The following is a 12,164-nucleotide window of genomic DNA, read 5'->3' on the forward strand; positions in this document are numbered from 1 at the left end:
CCACTAAAAATGGTCAGGCGGCGATCCTGACCCTTACCTTTGACTGGAGAAGATTGAGATCACAGGTTAACTGGCAGCGCGTCAGGTATCTAACGTGGTGGGCAGGGGCAGCACACAGGTTATCTGCCTAACCGTGTGGCGAGCAGACTGCAGACCACAGGCCAAGCATCTCGGGGTGGGACTTTAAACCCTGGGCTAAAACCATCTCTAAGCCCTCTGGGATACCTGCTGGCAGGTGAGCTGAGGATGTACACAGCAAACGTGCTAGATAACACAATCCAACTGGGGAGTGGGTAAAGTGCGTTTATTTTCTTCTATGTTTCTTTTTCAAAAAAAAAGAAAAGGAAAAGGAGAAAAAGCCTCCTGCCTTCCAGCACCCAATGTCCACTGGGCTTGGAGAGGGTGGAGCCAGGGCCAGCCCCCTAGGAGAAGGTGTAGGAGTAGAAGGCAATGGCATTGACGCTGTAGTCCATGGGGAGGAGGTGCCCGATGTGCCTGGCCCCTAGGCTGGCCCCGCCCAGGGCAGAGGAGTGCCGTAGCTTCAACAGGGTGAAGCTGGAGAAGGAGTTCTGAGCTTGGATCTCTCTGCCCTGGGTCAGCGCCGAAAGGAAACCTGGAGGAAAGAACGTAGAAGATGGAGATGAGAGACCAGGGAGAAGGTGGGGACTGAGGGAGGGAAAGAAGAGGCCCAGGCCCTGAGGCATCCTGTGGAGGTCCCACATGCCAAATCCCTAACAGATGGTTGCATCAGGGTGTGTGAGTCCAGTAACGGCTGTGGGGCACTGGAGCCCGAGGCCCCCAGCCCCCAATGCCTCCCGGGGGTTCCTAGGTAGCATCAGGGATCCTGGAGCTACTTCAGAGTATCTAATGGAAACCACACAGCCACCTGAAACAAGCTGCAAGATTGCAGAAGGCACATTTCTTTCCTTCTAGCTAGGATTATGGTGACTGGGATGTCACCACATGCTGGGCAGAAGCTCCAATTTCAACTTAGATTTGTGTTCAATTTTTAAAAGGTGCTGCCTATTTAATAAATCCTTTGGAAGAGAATTTCTTTTTAAGAGTTCAAGGAAGCTGGATGGGACATTGTAAAAGGGCTCCCTGGAAGAATGAAGGTTGAGGGTCTTGGTCTGAGACATCAGTGGCCTGTCCAGGCCTCAGGGCCTAGGTCCCAAGTCCTCCCCAGGGCAGGCTGTTCTCCCAGGCCACCCCCTTTCCAGCCCCATCTCTTGCCCTTGCCTGTCTCAACCTGCCCCCCACCCTATACTCACCTTCCTTCAGCAGCTCCCAGCTCTTCCACACAGAGCCCACACACAGGATGGGGAGGCCAATCTCCCCTTGGAACAAGACCTGGAGGAGAGCAGAAATGGATACTGGGGGCAACCAAGCCTCTCCAGTGCCAGAGGGGGCAGTTTCTTAAGACTAGCCCAACCTATCCCAGTCACCCTCCCTCTAGCCGAGAACCAGAAGGTGGACTCCAAAGAAAAAAAAAAAGGGAGAAAAATAGATTCATAAGGGCAAGGTAGAGAACGGAAAGGAAAAAAGAGTTAAGCAGCAACACAGAGGAAGAAAAGAGAAGGAAAATGGACAGAAGCAGGACTGAAAGAAAGGGGATAGCACATATAACACAGTAAACCAATTTGCTATATATAAACACAGATGAGGGAAGGCACCGACCCAAAGAACTTTTCTGTGTTATAGACTTCCTGCACAGTTTTTCTCATACCCTAAGTTCCTTTAAAATCGTATCCAGTTTACACAGTTTGGTGGGACAGTCTCATTCCAATGGGAAAGGGCCGAGTCTGGCCCAGCAGTTTCCCCGGCCTCCATTTCCCCCCTTCAACTCACCGGGTCAATCTCAGGCAACACTGCCACAACGTGTCTGCCCAGCATCTCCCCACCCTTCCTGAAGATATAACGGGAAAGGGGATCTCCCTGCTGAGCACCTGGGGTACAGAGGAAGGAATGGAGCGGGTGAATACCCAGGGAGGCTCCGGTCCTCAGCTACTCTCTTTCTCTCTCTGTCGCAGGGCAGCAACAGTGCAAGTACGATGGCTGGCAGAGATCTCAATCAGGAACGGACGCTCACCTCATGGCGTGGGGGTAAGCCAGCCTCCAGAGCTGCCTCTTGTCCTTACCCACCGGCCCCCACCAGCTACTTCCACCCTAGGAAGGGTGTCCTGGACGGAGGTGGCTCACTCCAGGCACTCAAGAAGGGCAGCCCCGCTGAGGAAAACACTGGCACCTGGTCTGTACTACAACTTACACTGAGTTATGCAGTCTGTCCCTGAAGGTCTCTCTGCTCTGGGGACCCAGGACCCTACTTGAACAGCTGGCTGGTACTCCTCTCGGGGCTGCCCACGCCCCTCCAACAGTCTGCTGTTGGTCAGCCCAGCCCCTTCCTAGCTCTGCTCTGAAAGGGCCTCAGACCAGCAGGATCTAAGAGGGCCCTACAGTGCCCTGAGGCTTCAGGAATCCAAATTAAGGGAGCATGGACCGTACACTGGAGAAAGAGTAATGTGCAGACAAACAAGCCCTATGGTTCAGCTTCTCCTGATACCCAACCAAATATGTCTAACCTCTCCGTGATTCCCTAGTCCTCTGGGTATCACTCGTTAAAAAAGAAAGTTATAGATCTGCCCAAAGGATAACTGCTTCATAAATTTCTCAGAAATAGACATATAGCCTGCACAAGCCGTGACAGCTGTCAAGAAGAGAAACAGGTAATATAAAATGACTGTCAGTACAACCTGCGTGTCCTTCTGTCTCCACCTCAAGGCCCACGGTGGCAGAAAACTGACGGCACTTGGTCAAAGGGAAATTGGCTTCCAATCCCCATCTGAACCCTACTCCACCCTCCAATTAGGGAGGTCTTTGCAGAACAAAGTCAGATAAAACCCTACCCCATCTCCAGTACCTTCTGCAACTTTCCGGCAAAACCCAGCAAACCTGCATTTATCAAAGTCCCTATACAGGTGGGTGAGGATTCCTAGCCGATCTGGCACCTGAGAGACAGAGAAAGGGCACAAGGTAGTCATCAGAAGCAAAGGAAAATTCCCAGTCTGCCCACCCAGTTGGCCTTCCTGATGTCTCTACTGTTTGAAAAGCTGGAATAATATTTGTTTAAGCTCTAGAGTACAAGGATTTGAGATTTCTCATTTGAGAAAAGTTCTTTGTTTTCCCCAGCATGGCCTCTACTGCTCCTTAGAGGTTAGCCTGGATGCAACACGGAGCACAGATCTGCGCTCACCGAAGAGTCTTCTGCAGTTCCTTGAGGTGCTCTTGAAAAGATTTCTTTGGTCGAAGGAATCTAACCACTACTGCTCATTGCACTTCTCCCTTGAGACTCACAATGCAGATCAAAGGCTCTGAGAAGTCAAAATTGGTTTGTTTCTCCCACACTTATTTCACCACATAAAGTGCATCTTCAACCTCAACTACCTTACACACCTGTAACGCCTTTGAAGGTCCCGAGGAACCAGAGATTCCCTAGAACACATTACTAAAACGGAAGAGGGGGTGGGGGGCTAAAATCTGAGCATGTGTGGCAACGTATTAAGCATGTCATACATACTTTGTCATTTAATCTTTCTAATGCCTCAGTAATAATGACTAAACAATAAGAGAGGGAGTAGTAGACATATTAGTGATGTTCAGAACCAATCTGCTGAGTCAGCTCGCCTAAGTGGCCCTCAGCCAGAGAGCTGTCTCTCAAATAAACTTACTTGCCTTCTCCTCTCTCAGCCTCCACCTCTGGTGCAGCTAAAGGCAGCTGTTTCCTAACCCACTACAAATGAGCACAGCCCAGACAAGGAGGGCAGTCAATCCCTGATGCCCTGGGCGGGAAGCTGTACCCTCCCAAGAACTCTCCCTGCCCCTCTTTCACGGGCTCTCCTCCCTGACCCATACAGCCAGAGGCAGCTCACTGTCCAACATACCTGTTCAGACTTCACCTGCTGTCCCTGTGTCCGTGTGCACTGTCTCCTGATCTCACCCTGCACCTCTCACTTCAGCCTACATGGCATCTGCCTTCACCTCGCCACAGAGCCTAGCTGCCCAAGGATGAAGTCTAGCCTGTCCCCAGCCTACCCTCTCCTCATGCGGGGAATGCATGCCCATCTCATTCTGAATCCGGTCCTCACAGATGACTTCTCCATCCTCCAGCACTGACAAACAATGCACCCCGACTTCCCCTGGCCCACCCAGGCCCTCTCCTGGATTCACTCCTGCTCGGTCTCCCACTGCCCTAGCCCAGGTATGTGTGTTTACCAGGGGCAGGGGAAGTACCTGGAAATAGTTGAACATGGCCTGTTTGACACAGCCAATGTCATGAGGAGCCGCCTCTAGGTTGTCGATGGAGTCAAACACTATTTTCACTGCTTGGTGTGCAATCCAGTAGGCTGCAGAGAGCAGAAAGGGCTAAGAATATGGGGCAATCTCCCCGAGTTCACAGGGAAGGAAACTCAGACCTAGACAGGGTTGAGTATTACAGAGAATTAGGTGCCCCAATTCCCAGACTGGGGTCCTCTAATTAAACCATATCTGACTGATCCATGTAAGGGAAAGCTGGAGGGGGAAGACTCAACAGGTGAAGCTGTGTCACATCAGCTCCCATCCCCACATAAAGACCAGGTCAGTCAGCTGCCACCCAAACCACTAGAGTCACTGCCAGGAGCTGGACCCTAAGGGCCTTTATGAAAATGTCCACCTGCTACCTATAACGAGGTGATGGTGGGAGGAGCTTCTATACCCCCCTCCCACTAGCAGACTAGTACGACATTTCCCGACATCTATGGCCTTAACCTTCACAGTGTAAATTCCCTCCTAAGAACTCCAAAAGTCAACACAGGTAGGCAACGGCTATTATGCTGAGGTATGAATCTGAGTCCTGGGTGCAAATCACTGCTGAAGAGCACAGCCAGCCACTAATCCAGCATTTGCATCTCTAGATCTCTTAGTCATTATCTTGGACTCAGACTCAGGCGCTCTCCCCAGAGAGCCCCAGGGGGTCAGCAGGCTGAGGGGAGGGGAAAGGAAGATGGGGAGCTGCAGGAAGTGAACGGTCCAGGACACTGAGCCAGGCCCAGTCGGCGTGAGCTCACCTGAGCCCTCATCTCCCATCATGTGGCCCCAGCCACCGCAGCCGCTCTCAGAGCCATCGGGGTTGATGAGCCTGCAGTTGGAACCTGTCCCAGAGATGAGCACGATCCCACCTGGGGAAAGGGCACAGGAGGCTCAGTGTGGCCGAGGCCCTGCACAGAGCACACAGCTTCTGACTGAGGAAAGAAAGGACAGAAACCAGCCCCAAGCAAAGGGATCACCACCCAGTTTTGTAGAGAAAACAGAGCCCAGCTAGTTTCCTGCCTGAAAGTGGAGGGCCTGGGTCTCAGAGGAACTCCAATCACATAGTGCCCTTCTCTAGGGAACAGAGAGGCACACAAGTCTGTTTCTCCTTGCCCAGCCAGCCTTCAAGCGACTACCTGCTTTACTGAGTCTCTACCACGTGCCAGGGATTGTGTCAGACCCTATTCACACAGTGATACTCATTCAGTACCCTAAACCACCTTATGAATACAATTACGCCCATTTTATAGATAAGGAAATTAAAACTCAGAGTGTTCCATAACTTCTTCTCCAAGATGGTATAGCTGGCAAAACAGGAGCTGAGATTCAAATGCCAATCTCACGATACCATCACTTTTTATACTCCTGTCACAGAGTTCCTCCCATTGTCTTTTCAGCACCTGCTGCTTTCTCCAGCCAGCTTCATCACTGCACTGCCCAGGGGCTCCCTCCTGTGCAACGGAGTCTTATGTTTGACTCCTTTCTTGTTTCCCATCAAGACACCCTTCCTGCCCTCCCTCCTGTCCAGTCCCTGCTCTGGCAAACTTCAGCTAATGAAGGGAGTAGGGGCCGTGAGGAAGGCTGCCTCCCAGGTATTTACTAGTCAAGTTCTGCCAGCTAAATCTCAGGGGCTTCCCCAAGAAAACCGGTTCTCAACCTCACCCCTCCCTCCACCTCCTCACCATCCGGCGTAGCTGTGGCGATGGAGCCGGCGGCGTCAGTGGTGATTAAGTAGCTTTCACTCAGGTAGGGAAATCGGTCCCTCAGCTCCTCCATCAGGATCCTCACCGCGTCCTCCTGATCCCCACCGCTCAGGGATAGGCCCTAGGCCACGCGGGAGGTGAACGAGCAAGCAGGGCCCCAGACCCAGCTCCTTTCTCAACCCCCTCCCTTCCTATATCTGCTCCATGCTTTCTACCGCTGGGCATGCCCTGTTCATGCAGCCCCAGTCCTCCTTTCGCCACACACAGTGCCTCATCGAAGGCTGCGGCTGCAAGAAGAACCTGGACTGAGCCCTGACAAGACGAAGGATTCAACAATGCCAGGTCAGGAGCTGGGGAGGACAACAGTGCCCTTAACAGAAAAATCAAGCAGAGGAGCAAGTCGAGGAGAGATAAGCTTGGTTCGGAATGCATGGGGATTGGCTGTGCCTGCAGGACATCTCACTGAGGATATGTCCAGGAAGTAGCCGGAGCTACAGCAACTTGGGAGAAAGCTCTGAGCCAGGAATAACAGGTAACATTTAATCAGCCCTTATGGGTCAGGCTCTGTGCAAACCACTTTGGGATGTATCATGCCATTTTACCATCCCAGCAACTCTGAGGTAGCTACTGTTATCCGCATTTTCCAGTCGAGGAAACTGAGGCTTTGAGCAGGTAAGTAACCTGCTTAGGGTCACACAGCACAGATGCTGAGTGACAAAGCTGGGATTCAAACCAAGGTCTCATGGCTCTCCAAAGCCCTGTGCTCTTCCGGTCCTTGTGGCTTGTAGGTGACAGTGCAGCCACAAGAGTGGATGTGATCAGATGAGTTTCTAGACCAGAGACTAAGCCCTCAAGGCCTTCCCCTTTGCAGTCATTGGACTCATCTAGTTCAAACTCGCTGTCTCAGTGTTGCTGTGACCTAATTCCCAAACTCTACCCAGACTCACCAGGCTTCGTAGAGGAACAAGAGGATCCACCCCTGCCTTCCGTTTGGCCCTGTTCACCATCTCGTTGATCCTCTCCACACACTTGTCTGTCCCGATCAGCTGGCCCCAGTCAAGGGAAGGAGGAGTTACAAAGGCCTGCATGACCTCTGTCGCCCCTACAGGCTGCCAAGTGAGCCCCCAGCCCCCACCTTAACAGGAGTTACAGAGAATAAAACCACAGTCAAGCCCACTGGTCCCCTCAGTGTGGCCTTTACCCAGTGGTTTGTGCTGAGTCCATCCGCTTCTGCCAGGATCTGCCCATCCTCTGAGAGTAAAAGGACCTTGGATCGTGTGCCTCCCCTACAGAACACAAGGGGGAACTCAGTCTTGCTCAGAAAAACCTGCAGATACAGCTAAACTTGTGCAGTCCTTGTCAGAGGCAGAGCCCAGAGTGAGGGGGACAGCTTCAGCAAGCCCAGTCACCATTCCCAAACCCTCCTCTGTGGCTGGGTGTTTGCTGGGCTCTTGGACTTCCAAAACATAGTTCCTGCTCAGCTTCCCTTGGGGGTATCCTACTGATCCTGCAAGACCCTACTCATATATCACCTCGTCCTTGAAACCTCCGATGTATGGCCCACCACTATAGCTCCATCAGTTCAGCCATGTCAGTGCCCCCATGGACTCCTCTGTATTAGAAATGCATTAAGCTGTTTTCCTGTCTGCCTCTCACTAGACTACAAGTTCCACTGGGTCAAGCTCTGGATCATTTATTTACCCTCATGCCTGGCACAGGTAACACTCAGTAAATGTAACTAAAAAGAATGGCACGTCTCTCTGCTTCTCTCCCAATAGCTAAAGGCTGCCTTTAGCAGCTCCATTTGCCAAGATTTTCAAGACACCCTTGTGAGAAATGCTGGCCAGATGACAGGAAGAGTTAATACCTGCTTAAGTAACTAAATGGTCAAATGCTTATTACTGGGAGAAATGGTAGTTTGGAGGGAGGTCTGTGATGGTGCGATGTATGTTTCTTTATTGATCAGTACTTTTAGGAATATCATAAAAGGACACTGAAGACCTGCTGATCAAACTCAAAGATGACAAGAAGTTTCAAGGGGTAGTTAATGAATGAGGTGGCAGATTATCGTCCCAAAGAACCTGTTGACAAACAGGAAAAATGGGTCATATGTTACACATGAATATAACGGATGAACGCAAATTTCTGTAGTTTTTAAAAAAAAAAAAAAAAAACAGTGCCATAAATACAGGGCAGGGGAGATCAATCATAACAATGCATGTGAAAAAAAAGACTTTGGGGTCCATGAGTCAGCAGTGAAATGTGTGACTGCCACTGAAGTAATGCAATCTCAGATTCAAAAGTTAAGTGCCCTAGCTCCGACCCTCTATTGTGCCCTGATTTGACACACCCAGATTCACAGAATGTTGACTGGCAGGGGACTTGGCGATCATTCGGTTCATCCCTCTTATCACTTCACACACGTGGTAAACGAAGCCCAGACAGGGCAAAACTCTCGCCCATAGTCACACCGAGGGGAAGAGCTATTACAAAAAGTCCTGCAGACAAGTTTCCGAACAGGAAATAAGCAAGAATAACAGAGGGTTGGATCTAGAGTGAGTAGCCTGGAGTGCCGACAAGAATGGAGGGGTTTCAGCCTCCCCCAGCTTTAGGTCCCAGATACCTTCCGGCAAAGATCACTGTCCCGGATTCCACCACACTCCCGCTCCCCACCCCTAGTCCAGCAACTTCACACCTGACACCTGTTCTGCAAAACTCTCTCCGGAGTGGGAATGGAAAAAAAGAAGCTTCTCCAGCGGAGCACCGTGGAGCGGGTCTTTCGTGGCAGAAAGGGCTGCGGTTCCGCCGCTAAACACAAAGGACCCCCCACCCCGGGGTGTGGCCGTGGCACACAGTGCCTACAAAGCACACGACCGCGCGCGCAAGGGCACCGTCGCGCGGGCACACACTCCTCCTCCACAAGACCCCGCAGCCCAAAAGCCCAAAGTGGCCGGACCCTGAGTGAGGTGGGAGGTCACCAGGCTGCCGACCTGGCCACGGCCTTCCTTCCGCCCCGCCCTTGGGCCAGAGAGTGGCCCAGGCCGCCCCTTCCGGACTCCCCCCTCCGGACCGCACTCACCCCTCTACACCCCCATAGAGCGCGGCCATACTGCTGCTACGGCCACCGCGGATCCCGCCGTTTGCTTCCCTCCTGTCGGCGATCCCTGCTCTCCAGCCCGCTGGGCACCGCCCCGCATCACGTGAACGTCCGTGAGGTCCAGCCGACTCTCAGTGCGCGTGCGCGGGGCGGGGCACCGTTGCCCGCCCCAAGCCTCAGGGCTGCTGGTCTGGCTATGGCACGGGGGTGGGTGAGTGCGGTCCTCAGCGGCTCTTCCAGATCGCCTCCCCGCCTCCTGAGCCCTGCTTCTGGAGATGGATACGGGATCCCAAGCGGAGGAGCCAGGAAGGGGTGTTTGGGCCGGACCCCCTAGACCCGTTGCTCTGCTCTCCCCTCAGTACCCGGAAGTTGCTGGCAGCTCCGCCTCGCGCGTGCGCAATGCGTGTGAGCCACGTAGACTGTGGGTGAAACAGGACAGTGAGGTACACCTGGCCAGACCCCCATTGGGCTGTGGGATCGGGGAGCTGCACGAAGCCAGGGGACCACTGGGAGTCTTAAAAAATTGCACTGTTCAACCCAGCACCTACCTGGCGATTGGAGAGTCACACCGTGGGCACACGAGCACCCACGCAGACTTTACACTGGACTTGTGTGAATATATGTAACCAGAAGCAGGCTGGGAAAGGAGAAAGCTCCCCAGGCTGTCCTTGTAAGCCTAGAGATGAAAGAGTTCAGCTTTCACTACTTAACAAAGAAAGTTGGGTTCTTTGTAGAGGGTATTTGGGGGCTGTAGACTGCCAGGCAAACTAGCAGATACAGTTTGTGCAATAAAATTCATATTTTATGGCAAGACAAAAATATAAACATAAAAAGTTTTATCTGCCCTTTGGCCTCCTCTCTCCCCCCTATTATGCATTGTGTATCTGCATTATGGATCGACCAAGCCTCCCCAAACTCTTGCAGGAAGGGGGACCCCTTCCGGGCCGGAGAGTGGGCTCTTGTCTAACGCTCAGAAATGAATTGTTCGAGGAGACACACGTGCTGACAAAGCAAGAGACTTTATTGGGAAGGGGCACCCAGGTGGAGAGCAGGAGGGTAAGGGAACCCAGGAGGACTGCTGTGCCACGTGGCTTGTGGTCTCGGGTTTTATGGTGATGGGATTGGTTTCCAGGTTGTCTCTGGCCCATCATTCTGACTCAGGGTCCTTCATGGTGGTGCACGCATCGCTCATCCAAGATGGATTCCAGTGAGGAGGATTCTGGGAGGTTGGTAGGACATATGGACTGGAGTCTCTTTTTGACCTTTACCAAATTCTTTGGTTTGGTGGTGGCTTGTTAGTTCCATGTTCCTTACCAGGACCTTCTGCCATAAAACTACTTGTGCAAATGGTTACTGTGGAGCCTGGCCAGGGTGGGTGGTTTCAGTCAGTGGTTCCCCTAACAAAACCTCCATCGGCAGAATTACCTGCTTAATCATAAAGAGCAACGTTCTCCTAACATCGGTAAGACAACTCCTTAAAGATAACATTCCTTCCTGATAAGGGGTCACATGGCACTTAGATCTGGATTATGTAAACTGTCAATAATACATCATTTAATGTACAGCCATCTTTCTCAAAAAACTTGTATTACTGTGCTTTGACTTCTAACAGGTGGAACAGTGCTGAGAGCTTTCTGAGATGTTCTTTTTGGGTTATAATCCTCAAATTTGGCTGGAATAAAACTTTCCATTTCTTTCTTAGATCAACTGATTACTTTTTTGTTGACAGGTTTTACAAGCCTTTTGTCGCCCTCCAGCCACCACTGCACTCTCCTTCCTTACACGCGTTTGTGTCAGGGAAAGGGAGGACGAAGGGGGAAGATGCCAGGTCTGGGAATCAAGCTGGGGCTCCTGCGTGCCTCTGCGGGCTCCGCTAGGTGGTTCTGGGCCCGTAAAGGGCAGCAACTCGTGCTAGAAGGACAGTCAGCTGCCCTTGGTATCTCTTTGGGAATGTCAGTTTAGGGAGGGGTCCTTCTCAGGGCCATTCTCAAGCTGGCCTGTCCCCACTCCCCACCCCCATCTACCTGCCCAATAAAAATTAGTTAAGATCTATGTAGTATTTTATGGTTTTCAAAACTCTTTTGATAGTTAAATCCTGTGTTAGCCTGAGTAGGTGGCTGTTTATCACCTCTATTTTGTAGAAGAGAAGAAGCAGCAATTATGTGTAATTCACTCAAGGTCATCCACTAGTAAATGGTGAAAATTCTTATCTTCACACCTTTCTCTTTTGCTTCCTTTTCTAACAAGAAATACAAAGGGAAACTTTATTATTGTCATACACAAAGATTCCCAAGGCTCATTGCACTAGTTCATGGAAAAGTACAGTCTTTTCAAAATCCACTTATATCTCCTTTCCTTCAAAAATCCTGCCAGTTTTGGGGCTTCCCTGGTGGCACAGTGGATGGGACTCCCATCTTCTTAAAGGGAAACCCTGCACTAGGAGCCTCTTTCCCCGATAGCCAGCTGGGTCTGGTTATCCTTTGGTGTGAACATTTGGTGTATATGTACTTTTTAAGCTAGAAGAGAGGAGTCTTTTCATTTCTTACATATTTGGGACACTGAAACACTTCAGTTTAACGCCCAAGAATAATTAAAAAGTAAAGCACTGCATCATAGGGAATATTGGAGAGAGGAGTAGGATTTTTTTAATGCCCACCTATATCATTTACATCCATAGCACATCAGACCTGGAAGGTGCTTAATCCAACAAACACATATTTTTAGAATAATGGAAGTAATAGATTCTGGTGAAATTAAACTGGCAGGACTTTTAAAAATATTTATTTATTTATTTTTATTTATTTGGTTGCACCGGGTCTTAGTTGCAGCAGGTGGACTCCTTAGTTGCAGCTGGCCAGCTCCTTAGTTGTGGCATGTGGGCTCCCTAGCTGCAGCTCGCAGGCTCCTTAGTTGTGGCATGTGAACTCTCAGCCGCAGCAGCATGTGGGATCTAGTTCCCTGACCAGGGATTGAACCTGGGCCCCCTGCACTGGGAGCACAGAGTCCCATCCACTGCGCCA

The 12,164-nt window shown here is 51.2% G+C and overlaps 2 protein-coding genes across 3 annotated transcripts in view; one reads left to right on the top strand and one right to left on the bottom strand.

The window, feature by feature from the left end:
- Window positions 1-283: 283 nt before the first annotated feature.
- Window positions 284-9,521, bottom strand: NAGK (N-acetylglucosamine kinase). 2 transcript variants are annotated; one of them, XM_059079825.2, is made up of 10 exons: window positions 9,127-9,521; window positions 7,249-7,333; window positions 6,995-7,093; window positions 6,027-6,168; window positions 5,103-5,213; window positions 4,288-4,400; window positions 2,918-3,005; window positions 1,849-1,946; window positions 1,272-1,350; window positions 284-613 (listed from the first exon to the last, which is right to left on the bottom strand). In XM_059079825.2, the coding sequence occupies exons 1-10, from the start codon at window positions 9,153-9,155 to the stop codon at window positions 423-425; spliced, it is 1,035 nt and encodes a 344-aa protein (XP_058935808.1). In that variant the 5' UTR covers window positions 9,156-9,521; the 3' UTR covers window positions 284-422. The 2 variants fall into 2 exon arrangements, with proteins under 2 accessions (XP_058935808.1, XP_066863534.1); XM_067007433.1 differs by lacking the exon at window positions 1,849-1,946 and having other exon boundaries at window positions 9,127-9,518.
- The window catches only part of TEX261 (testis expressed 261), a 32,447-nt gene continuing 29,568 nt past the window's right edge, over window positions 9,286-12,164 (top strand). The window contains exon 1 of the mRNA XM_067007434.1: window positions 9,286-9,587. The gene's annotated coding sequence lies outside the window, so the exon portion shown is untranslated. The remainder of the gene's footprint in view (window positions 9,588-12,164) is intronic.

Source organism: Kogia breviceps, chromosome 11 (genome assembly GCF_026419965.1).
Source record: "Kogia breviceps isolate mKogBre1 chromosome 11, mKogBre1 haplotype 1, whole genome shotgun sequence".
Lineage (NCBI taxonomy): Eukaryota > Metazoa > Chordata > Mammalia > Artiodactyla > Physeteridae > Kogia > Kogia breviceps.

What these genes read in the sequence shown, in the direction of transcription:
- NAGK (XM_059079825.2), bottom strand. Translation starts at nt 9,155, where the DNA reads ATGGCCGCGCTCTATGGGGGTGTAGAGGG. An exon ending in GATGGGAGATGAGGGCTCAG is followed by an intron (nt 4,401 to 5,102) that starts GTGAGCTCACGC and finishes TGCTCTCTGCAG; the next exon opens with CCTACTGGATTGCACACCAA. An exon ending in CCATGTTCAACTATTTCCAG is followed by an intron (nt 3,006 to 4,287) that starts GTACTTCCCCTG and finishes TCTGTCTCTCAG; the next exon opens with GTGCCAGATCGGCTAGGAAT.